The sequence below is a fragment of the Lagopus leucura genome, unplaced genomic scaffold (assembly GCF_019238085.1).
Source record: "Lagopus leucura isolate 7727_CA_CO unplaced genomic scaffold, USGS_WTPT01 Super-Scaffold_100159, whole genome shotgun sequence".
In the NCBI taxonomy this organism is placed as follows: Eukaryota; Metazoa; Chordata; class Aves; order Galliformes; family Phasianidae; genus Lagopus; species Lagopus leucura.
In genome coordinates this window covers 29,110,245-29,122,091 of record NW_024962335.1, presented here as the reverse complement: position 1 = coordinate 29,122,091, position 11,847 = coordinate 29,110,245, and the positions used below count along the sequence as shown (strand labels likewise).

The window sequence follows — 11,847 nt, the reverse complement described above, 5'->3', positions numbered from 1 at the left end:
ATGGCTTGGCCAAGCCGCTGGGTGTCACCTTCACTCCACCTTCACTTGGGGACATCGCTGCCCATCCCACAGTGATGCCACAGTGCATCGCCGGCTCATCACAATGTGCCGTCCTCACCTGCAGCTCGTGCTCCAGCGCCGGCACAAGTTTCACAAGTTTCTGGGCTTTTCCCAGTGCCACTGCCCACTCCATTCCCCATGCACACCTCGTGTGCTTGGCGTCAGTGTTTCACACCAATCACTGGGGCCTTGGCCACATCTTCCCACGGGCCCCATCAGGTCTCTCTGGCCATGGCACGCAGCCCCAGGCATGTACTGCAAGAAGGAGAACTTGTATTCAATAAAAGTTCATGTTTTCACACATAGGCTGGTGACACAGTAGAACAGGTTGCCCAAGGAAGTTATGGCTGCCCCATCCCTGGAGACATTCAGGGCCGGGCTGGATGTGGCTCTGGACAGCCTGGTCTAGTGGTTGGCGACCCTGCACATAGCAGGGGGATTGAAAGTTGGTGATCATTATGGTCCCTTTCAACCCAGGCCATTTCCATGATTCTGTGATTCTGCAATTCTGCGATTCTATGATTCTACTATTCTACGTTTCTGTGATTGTATGATTCTATGATTCTATGATTCTGTGATTCTACGACTCTATGATTCTTTGATAGTTGGACTTGATGACCTCAGAGATCTTTTCCACTCTTAATGATTCTACAATTCCATCTTTCTTAGGCTACAGGAGGAAGTCCTGCAGGCTCTCCCCATGCTCCCGCTCTGCTAGCTAGCCTTCTGGGACCTCCAGGTTCCTCCCGAGTTATGTCAGAACCCAGCGCAGTGTCCGGTGGATTTTCTCCTCTTGCAGAAGAGTCAAACCATAGGGCTGCCTCCAGCTGCAAGCCTTGGCCCTCTGTTCATACAAGGGCTTGCAACAGTTGGCCCCCGGCTGGCTTGTCCTTATCAAGAGTTATTTGACAGTATTTAGTTGCTAGATAGTTGGTGATAGTGAAGGACAAAAACCTGGTGTCCCTCAGTCAATGGATGGGAGGGCAGGGGCTGCCCAGTTGAGCTCCACTGACGTGACAGAGAGCTGCAGGGCAGGGCAGCAGAGGAGCAAAGGTGTCTGGAAGCAGGGAGAGGGGAAAGGAGGCTGGAGGAAAGCAGCCAAGAGAAAGGAGGATTGAAGGAAGTAGGAAGGGTCTGGGGAGGAGTGCAAAGGGAGCAGGAAGGAAGGAGGCAGGGGGCAGCAGGGCTGCTGAAAAAATCAGGGGGGAGCTCATGCATAGGAGGGTTGTGATGTGTCTGTGGGCAGCCCTGCCCTGGGGAGGCCTCTGGCACTGTGCTGGCACCCTCGCCCGCACTGACAGGGAGAGCTGCACTTCATCAAGCAGCTCCAGATCAGGCAGCATCTACTCAGCTCATCGCAAGCTTTCCCGTGCAGATGTGAGGTTGCTTGCTTCCAGCTTTCAACTGGGTTTATAATTTGGCATGGAAAGTACAGGGAGGAAAAAGCACCCAGAACCACGTAGTGACAAAGCATTACATCACGTGCCTTAACGCTTCAGCACAAAGCGCAGCTGAGAGCCATCTGCGCATCTGCCAAGCAGTGCATGGAAGGTGCCATCTGTGATGTCTTACGGGGGCATTTCCCGGACTCAGCTTCCAAAGAGTAACTAAAAACCGAGCTCTGTAAAACGTAAGCCACTGCCCAAACGACTGGAGTTTTAGAAACATGTAAGTTACAGCTGAGAGAGAAGTCTAGTTTCGTAGAGTCTAGTCTATGTTTCTGTGATTCTACGATTCCAGGATTCTATGATTCTATGATTCTGTGATTCTACGATTCTATGATTCTTTGATAGTTGGACTTGATGATCTCAGTGGTCATTTGCTACCTTAATGATTGTACAATTCCATCATTCTTAGGCTACAGGAGGAAGTCCGGCAGGCTATCCCCGCGCAATTCTGCTATTGTATGATATTCTATAGTTTTTAGGAAAGAAACTATTGATTCTAGAGTTGACTGTAAAATGGATTTGAAGAGTGCTACACTCCAACTGAGAAGGAGATTTTTGCCACCTATGATGGGGATTGTGCTGCTTCCAAGGTAATCAGTAGTGAAATGCTGCTCCTTTCATTACTTTATCTGACAGTGCTAATCTGGATGTTTAAAGGAACAGGTCCCTCTACCCATTAGGCTACTGATTCCACTAGGATTAAGTGGTTTGTGTTGATTATACAATGACCTTGGATGGAGAACCTCAGTTTTTCAGGAATCTTAGTAGTGATCATGGATGGGCTTGAAAGTAAAAATTTTGGAACATCACCAGGAGAAGTGTTGCGTGCTAAAGAGGCCCCATTATACAGTAAACTACTAGAAAATGAAAAGAAATTTGCACTGTTCACAGATGGAACATGCTGTATTGTGGGGAAGTATCACAGATGGAAATCTTCTATGTGGAGCTCCATGCAGCAGGTTGCAGAGGCCACCAATTTGCAGAGGTAAAGGCCATCCAGCTGGCCTTAGATGTTGCTGAACGCGAGAGGTGGCCAGTGCTTTATCATTGTACTGACTCATGGACGGTGGCAAGTGCTTTATGGGAGTAGTTATGGTAGCGGGAACAAAAAAACTGGCAACAGAGTAAACCTATTTGGGCAGCTGAACTGTGGAAGGACATTGCTGCCTGAATAAAGATTACTGTTGTAAAGGTATGTCACGCAGATGCTCATGCACCAAAGCATTGGGGTACTGAAGAACAACAAAATAACCATCAGATAGACTGAGGTGCCAAAACTGAGGTGGCTCAAATAGACTTAGACTGACAAAACAAGCATGAATTATTTCTAGTTATGTTGACCCATGAAACCATCAAGGAAGAAATGCAACATGTAAGTGGGCTAGAGACCAAGGAGTGGACTTAACTATGAACACTATTGCACGAGTTATTCATGACTGTGAAACATGCACTGCAATTGAAGAAAACCAGGAGGATGAAACCTCCCTGGGGGTGAGGGCGATTCCAAAAGTATAAATATGGGGAGGCATGGCAGGTTGATTGTATCACCTTGCCACGATCTTGCAGTGGTGTTATGTGCTTACCATGATGGAGGCAACCACTGGGTTGCTTGAAACATATGCAGTACCCCATGCTGCTGCCTGAAACACCATATTGGGTCTTGAGAAACAAGTACTGTCGCAACATGGCACTCCAGAAAGAACTGAATCTGATAATGGGACTCATTTCAAAAATTCTCTTTAAATTCTTGGCCAAACATCATGGTATTGAGTGAATTTATCATGCACCTTTGTCATGCACCATCTTCTGGTAAAATCAAACTATACAATGTTATTAAAAAGTATGTTGAACATAATGGGTGATGAAACATTTAAGCACAGGGAGAATCATTTGACAGAAGCCACCTGGCTGATGGCTTGAGGATCTATGAATTGAGATGCTCCTGCCCAATCCAGCTCCCTACACACTGTAGACTGAGATAAGGACTCTGTAGTACATGTAAAGAGCACGCTGGGAAAAGTGGTTTTGGTCTTTCCAGCTTCCGGAAAGGGCAAAACTCTCCATGGAACTATTTTTGCTCAGGGACCTGGGTCCACTTGGTGGGTGACACAGGAAAATCAGGATGTTCAATGTGTACCACAAGGGAATTTGATGTTGAGGGAGTGTAGTCAGTGATTCCACATACATATATATGTGTATATATATGTGTTTGTATGTGTGTAATGCATGTTGATCATTGTTTGTATATATATAGTAAGCATGATGTACTAATGTGGAATAAGGGGTGGAATGTCATGGATTTATGATTTTTGTTATTGGCATTCCACATCATAACATCATATAGAGCACTGGGAGTTAGAGAGCTAATGCTCCAGTTTCATGGATTGTCGATAGTTCAGAGTATACCTGTCTCAGAAGCAAAGAAGAACTACATCTCCCAGAGGACTTTTTATTGTTCTGTTTCCATTTTCCATTTAGAGGGAACGATAAAACTGTTCACAAGTCGTGAGATGGTCCCCTTTCCTTTCTGCTCATCTCTGTGGTGTGTGCTCTCTAGCAGTCTTGCCTTCAGCATTAGAGTAAGGCCTTCAGTTTTTGGACACTCTCATTTCATTTGATTTATTAGCTTCAATTCCAATTATATTGTATTATATTGTGTCACCTTGCATTCCGATATCTTATCTAGTAAATTAACTTGCATCCTCAGGTCATTGCTGCTGTTCTCTTTTTGGTCCATCTCCGTACTTTTTCCCCTTTCTCACTCTCAGGTTGTGGTCCATGGGTTCCCCCGGCCCCATTAGTCACATAACTGAACCAAACTGGCCCATAAACTGTTGGCAGATCTCTTCCAAAAAATAGAAATAGAGCCCAAACCAGCGGGCAATTGGAAGAACTAAAATGACACCGCTTTGAATTGTTCTGTGGCATATCTTTGCCTGCATGTGCAGCTGCTAATTAAGTTAATTTTCTCATTCTCTTTAGACAAGTCACATTAATTTCCTCTCTGAACTAGTTTGTTAACAAACTCAATGTAAAACATGATGAAAACAATTAAAGAGACATACCAGAGGAGTCAGAAAATAAACAGTCTGCTGTTTATTGTGGGTCTAAAGGACTTCAAGAAGATGACTTCATTTGTATCTATAATTCAAATGACCACCTCATAAGACTTTATATTGTTCCACAGTGTGTTTTAATCCAAGACACTTCCATGTGCTGTAAAAAATGTTTCAAATGATGCAAGTTTACAATAAGGTAAACAGCATAAGGAAAGATAAAGACCATTTTCTTCTCAGTTTTTTACCTCTGACAAGATTTCTCCAGTGTAACACTTTTTTTCTCTAAATTTTCTGAGCTCTGGCCTAAAGATTATGTTAGTTTGGGAGGAGGGAGTGAGGGACATAGATGAAGGAAGAATTTATTTGGAACAACCATTGCAGAACTATCAGCATGAACTAATATTAGTGTAGATGATTATGCAGACAAAGGTGTGATCTACACTTTAGATAAGCTTAAGGAGACTGTTACATTCTCTAAGTTTACTAAGCTTGATAAAATTCTTCTACTTCTGAGGAGCACAGAAGAATTGTCATTTAAACTACTTTCAAGATGAAGAAAAATTAGGCTTCCCAACAGTGTAGATCAAGTGTCATTTAAGATTCTCCTAAAATATAACATACTGTCCTTAATAGAAAGCTTGCAATGCCTACTTTACTCTTAAATACATGGAGAGACTCTGCGTGGATGGAGAGTAACACATTCAGTTCCTGAACTCTCCATGCTGTTTCTTCTTTCCTTGTGGCAATACTCCAAGTGAAAATGGAGACTTGATATTTTGCCTATCCCTTTCAGCTTCCTCATCCTCATCGTATCTTTCATCCTCATCTTCATCTTCGGCTTCACTATGGTGAGGGCTGGAATGCTGAGAGACAGAAGGCGATGGTGGCACTGATGAAGGTCTTGGGAACCTGAAACCTTCCGTCTGGCAGAGAGAGAATCAAATTGCATACAAATTACCACACTGTTCCTTAATTGATTGTGTATAGCAATTTAAGACTGTCATTGCTACAAAGCAAATCATGGGTAATGGATGTAAACCAGACTGCTTTGCACTCCAAAAATAAATTCCCTTGAACACAGATCCCTTAAATCCTGCTCTGCTAGAAAGTGCTTGTATGCCAGTGATCTTCAGCTGGTGTCATAAAAGATAGGCTTTCTTTCCAGCATGGTTTCTTGTAAAATATGATAATCTTTACTGAGCTTTAAAATCCTCACTATTATATTAAATCCTTCTAAGTTCTGTAGTCAGAATGTGCTGAATTCAGAATCTGTCTGAAGTTTGAACAGTTTTCTAGTTATAATGCCAACATCTGCAGAACTAGAGCCAAACAAGGAGTTTTGGCCTAAGCCTCCTTTCTCATTCTCATTTCAAAATACAAGTTGCTCTGGTGGTTTCTGTAGAATTAGTTCAAATAGCATGGAATTTAGACTGGGTCCCTTTTCAAACTGATGCTATTATGCATTATACATGAAGTGACTGGAAGTGTGCCTATAAACTGACCCCTTGAAATTACAGCCAGTCTCCTCCTCACATCCTCTGTTTAGATTAATGCAATATTTTGTGTCTTTTTTTTCCCCTAGTTACACTTTCCCGACTGCTCTTCAATAGTTGAGTTTGTACCGAACTTCTCCATGGGGTTAATTGGAGGAAAAATTAGGGACTCTCTTCTAACAGAAACTGCAAAGGCCAATTCCTCAGCTAGCCTATAGTGGCATAGACCATCCATGTCACTCTAGATCATCTGAAGAACTGCTTCTGTATTGCACACGGTACCCTTACTATTTGCATATGACACCATTATAAGTTCTGATTGGAGCTTGGGTCTACAACTAGAGGTTTTAACTGTGAGCTAACTTCCCTATAGTTAAGTAAAACCTTATTGACTCTCTCTCTCACACACACACATATTCTTTTTCCTTCTCTCTGTAAAGTAACTGAAAATGCAGATGAATTCATCTCTAAAAAGCAGATTTTACCTTTGGTGGAGCACATGGTTCCATCTCAAATTTATCAGGGAATGTTCTGCTGAGGGCCAAGTGTCTAGCATGCATATAATACTGCAACATAAAAGAGAAATCTTTACAAGTCAAGGAAGTCTTGGCTAGATTAAAAAAAAAAAAGGAACAAAGAATGAGTATCTTCTCAAAGATGGTGATGAACAATGGCCGAACACAAGATAAGCCAAATGATACTGATATTTGTAAAAAATGTATTACTGGGAAATAGCAGTACTGAAGCAGAAGGTGTACCAAGATGGAAACCAGCACTCATGACGGTTGGTGTAGTTCAGTGTAGAGTGACTAGTATTTATCTCTCAACATATAACAGGGTCTTTTTTATCCAGAGAATTTTACATCTTTAAATATACATGTGTATACACTCAAACTTTGGGTTCATCCTTGCATAGGAAGAATGTGTAACCGTTAAAAAGAAGAAATATTTATGAGTTTGATGAGGTGTGACATTAAAGGATTTGCCAAAAATAGTTGATGAATCTACTATAATCACCAGTCACCATCACCTGTACTGAAAATAATAGCTTGTGTCAGTTTTACACAGTGTTAGCAGTCATACAAACAGATTCTCACACAGATACCAACACAGAACAAGATCTAAAATAGTTACAAAACTGATAAACGTGCATCCATCCAGTTCTTTTTTCCTGTAGATTTAAGAACGTTGCTTTGCTAATTTCTTCTTAGTAGGTGGTACAGTAGTGTTTTCTACATCAAATTAAAAACTCTATTTTGTTTTAATGCACAGATTTAGTGCACAGGAGTGCTGATGAGCCACAAGGTCTAGCAGCGTTTTAGGAAGAACAGATAGAATTCTTGAAAGACTACAGAGCACAAATCCTACTCACTGTACAGTTGCCAGGGTTCTCAGAGACATAAGCTTTTTGTACTGAAGTTGGCATAAGGAGTAGAAAGAGATCACTGTGTCTGGCTTCTGCTCTAACACATTCAGTTAAGTTATGCCTATCCTTACCACAGGACAATGGAAGAATTACACCAAACTATAAAGGCAGTCATCATCTTTAGCACCTCTGACAGGTGCTTTTCAGAACAGGAATGCCTCCTTGCATTGTAGCATGATGCTGAAGACAGAGTGTCTGGAATTTTTAATACCTCTATTAATAGTTTCACACACCCTGCCTAGGTATCTCCAGTCCAACAGATCTGAGAGCCTCTCAGTTCGGTTTCTTTGGATGATCCTCTGGCGACGGGACTGCTGACAAAATCCATACAGGAACTGAGTCAGCTGGTTGCATGACTCATCAGGTGAGCGGAACCTCCTGTCCACTATGTAGATGCCTAAAGGATACAAAGAAAATGTGAAGATAAGCTGAACTGAAAGTGGAATCTGACCTCTTACATTTCCATTCTACTGTCCGTCACATAGTCTTACAAATATTACCTAAGTTGTGTCAATGCCCACATCCATATTTTTGCAGGGTAGAGCAAATGTCCCGTCTCTCTACCTGTAACCTTTCTAAAGGTTTTCAAGGACATGTCTAGCCAAGCAGGTGTAGATATATTCTGCAGCTGGCCCCATCCCTTCCAGTAGGTCAGGATATAATTGGGGCTAGCGTGGAGATGTTTCCATTTGATTGTACAGACAATCCAATGTGCTTAGTAAGATGCTTTAGTTTGGTCACATTCTCAATATTGTCTTAATGTACTGGGATTTGGCTGTACTCCTCACCACAATTTAATGAGGGATCATTTTTCTAGTTTAATGAGCAGATTCTTATCTGTAAGTAGGCTCCTTTTATTGTCAAAGGCTTATTTTTAGTGTACAAGATAATTTACTGCTTGTTTGATGAGGGCATGCCTCACTGTTCCCAAAGTCCCAGCATATCCTTCTTGGACTACTCCAAGAGAAGGGGATTTTCACTGCTTCTTTTGAAGGTATCCAAGTGTTCCAGTGTAACTAGAGGTATTGAAGGGATGTGTGGGATAAAGAGGGCTGAGTTTGAAACAACAGAGCAAACAAAAGATTAAAGATAACAGACAGAGAACCTGGGGAAAAAAATGGATAAATATCAAAGCTTGAATAGCTTGCTCAACATCACCAGAGTTTTGGAGCTCTGAATGTATTTTCCTAATGCACTGTACTAGTAAAAACATGAAATTCAGAAGCTGAAGCATTGTTGCTGTGGTTTTGCTTCCTAATTCAGAGGCACTATTTTGATATGGTGTTAAAAATTTTTACCATAAGCAGCTGGGTCAGCAACATGTTCCTGCATGAAACAGCCGAATCCAGAAAGGTTTGTGGTCACACTGGGAATACCCATCACAGTACATTCAGCTGCCAAAAGAAATAGATAAAAAAAAATATGTTTATAATATAAGCAATATAAGGCAATGTTTATAATATAAGGCAATATGTTTTGAATGGTTTCACCCCATGAGAAAAATAGAAAATGAAATAGATGAACAGAAGGTCCCATAAAACTAGAGCTGCTCTGAAAAAATCAAGGGAAAACTATAATGCTTTGTAGTGGATTAAGGGGAAAAGAAAAGAGAAAGAAAAAGAAAGGATTTTTAAAGAGAAAATTTCATACTGTTTTTGCAAATATATTTTTGTGTTTTCCAGTAGCTAAACTGAAAAAATCGCAGGATTCTAGTGTTGAAACAGAGAATCGTGATACATGGACTGGACTGTCTGCATTTTAAACTGAAGCCTGTTGTACACAAATGTTAATTAGGTGATTAATTACTATTTGTAAAATTGATTCTCCTAATTGCAAGAGCGTGCAATACGTTGTATGTTGTTATTAGGTGCTTTTAAACTAGTCTCTATAGTAACAACAGAGAAAACATTAGGTTTGAATTGCTTTCAAAGTACATGTGGAATCAGCTTTACAAATTTATAAAATGCATGCCTCTTTTGTAGTTATTTCTATCATTGTTGTGAGTAAGAATAACTTTTTACTCCTGCTTAAAGAGTTTCTGCTGATGAATATTAAGCCTAACCTAAAGCAACAAACATATGAAGTAAAATACTCCAACTGAAATGCTGAAAGCCATCTACATGGCCTTCCTTCATACGACAATGAAGCTGATACAGCAGAGCTACAAATCCACCAAAAAAGAACACTTTCTGTTTCAGGGAGAATTAAATGGATATATCAACAAAGAGAATCTGTTCTGCATTAGCAAAAGAAATAACTCTTTTAACAAGTGCAAATTGCAGCTTTCCTCAAACCGCTAAGTAGTAATCTAAATTTTTCTGGTCAGGTTACTTTAAAATTTAATTTCAAAATCGTCCCTGGCTGTCACATTTTCCTTATACTTCAGCTGAGACTAAAACAGGAAGAGAAAGTGCCAGAATCCAAAACTTGCATTGGAATTAGATAGCTCTCTTAAGTAGTGAGAAATAGCTCTGGAGAATGATCAACTTCACAAAACTTTTATTCTGATTCACTAGCTTACCGTGAATTCACTTCAGAGGAGCATCCAAATGTTCAGATGTGTATCAAGATTACAGAAGATATTTTGCAGGACATACAAAATAAAACAGGCACCTAGGCTTTGATCTTGATAGACATTCAAGTTTATGGTTTGTACTGATTTCATTAGGTGTTAAGTACCCATTGTAAGTCTGGGTAAATTTTTTTGAACCTAAAACTAAATGTTCTCTATATCTTTAAAAAATTTCCCTTTAAGTCTGTGAGAATATCTATTACTTCATGTAGGTATTTGTGGTAAATATCTTAGATGTGGTGTTACATACACATACCAAACTTAATTGCTATCTGGAATTAAACCCACTGAAGTATGTCTGCTGGCAGCATCAGAATTCTTGCTCTATTCTCTGTTTTTCAATACGCACATTCTTCTAAATCTTTTAAAATCCCCTATGCAAATTAAAAATTATATTTAAAAATGACTTTTTCATTTTATTTTATTTTGTTCTAAAGCCACAGAAAATTGAAAGATTACATGTTAGTATGGAAAAGGGTCCAGCGCAGGGACAAATTTGAGTAGCTGTCAGTCAGTAGATGCCATTTAATACCACCTGGCCCCCAAATTTTTTCAGCAGTAAGACCTTTGCGCTGCAGAGGAAACAGAGTCGAAAGAGTTTTTTCAGCACTCTAGAAGAAACTGGCTTTAAATCTATTCTGCATCAGCAGAACGGGTATTCATCTTTTGATACCTATTAAAATGTACAGATTGCCTACCTGGAGTGTAACCCCAGGGCTCATAGTATGATGGAAATACACCCAAGTGACAACCTCTAACAAATTCTTCATAGTCCAAGGGCAGCAACGGGCTTGTCGAAGAAAGAAACTCTGGATGTACTATTACCTGGATATTCAAAAATTACATTAGAGGTGAAAGAGAAGCATCATCAATGCATTGCATTTATCAGTAAGCTTCAGTATTTTTTTTACTTTGGTCTTCTTCTGAACACTTGGACAATACCTTCCTTGTCCATCCTGTTATCTAATTCAATTTCCACACTAAAATGCATTATCTTGTAACCTGTCTGTATGTAGTCTTGTCCTGGTAATAATACTGATAATGAACACTATTTTCTGAATGGGTCTTTGGCATTGTTCTTCTTGCTCAAGAAGGGCCATGCACATTGTTGATTATGCCTAAGGCTGTAACATTTAGCAGTACTACATTGGTTCTCTTGGTCTGTTGTACCACAGTATTGAATATTGGGATGTTTTCTTCCAGAGGAGGCCTCATAAGAATACAGCGCTCCAGAGCACCCAGCTGAAAAATAGGAATACTTGCAGTTCTCAGAGGATAGCTGAAACCAGATGTATTATAATGCCATCATCATAATTCTGGACTTGGGCTAACTGATCTTGCTGAAAGACTAAGCTTATTAGCTTAGGCTAATATCCCTCTTCCAGGACCCAAGCTAATTTGTTTGCACGACTCTGCTGGGTTTGAGGTCACTGCCCCATATTCCACTGTCAAGCAGAGAAGCACCTTGTATAGCCTGCCCAATCAGCTCAGGGAGAAAGGATTATGAGGGAAGGGTTAAACCTTCTCTGGGCCTTTCTTCCTTGCATTTACATACTCTGAACATTATTCCATGTCAGGGATATGCCTTTCTCTTTTCTTAATAATATAATCATGTTACTTAATATAATCATGTTATTCTCTTGGGTAAATTGTATTCAACCAGTAAATGGCTTGTAAACTCATTACGCAAGCTTATTTGATCGCAAGGAATCAAGTAAGATTTTTCATTGGCATCACTGTAGCTTTTTCATATGTTAACTGTGTCTTCATGGACGTGTAATATAAGTCT

General features: G+C 40.4%; 1 protein-coding gene across 2 annotated transcripts in view; it reads right to left on the bottom strand.

The window, feature by feature from the left end:
- Nucleotides 1-4,581: 4,581 nt before the first annotated feature.
- The window catches only part of GYS2 (glycogen synthase 2), a 41,857-nt gene continuing 34,591 nt past the window's right edge, over nucleotides 4,582-11,847 (bottom strand). For both annotated transcript variants that reach the window (XM_042890507.1, XM_042890506.1), the window contains exons 13-17: nucleotides 10,757-10,883; nucleotides 8,785-8,880; nucleotides 7,720-7,883; nucleotides 6,546-6,626; nucleotides 4,582-5,490 (exon numbers count right to left, since the gene is read on the bottom strand). In XM_042890507.1, the coding sequence (XP_042746441.1) occupies nucleotides 5,269-5,490; nucleotides 6,546-6,626; nucleotides 7,720-7,883; nucleotides 8,785-8,880; nucleotides 10,757-10,883 (690 nt within the window). In that variant the 3' untranslated portion in view covers nucleotides 4,582-5,268. The remainder of the gene's footprint in view (nucleotides 5,491-6,545; nucleotides 6,627-7,719; nucleotides 7,884-8,784; nucleotides 8,881-10,756; nucleotides 10,884-11,847) is intronic.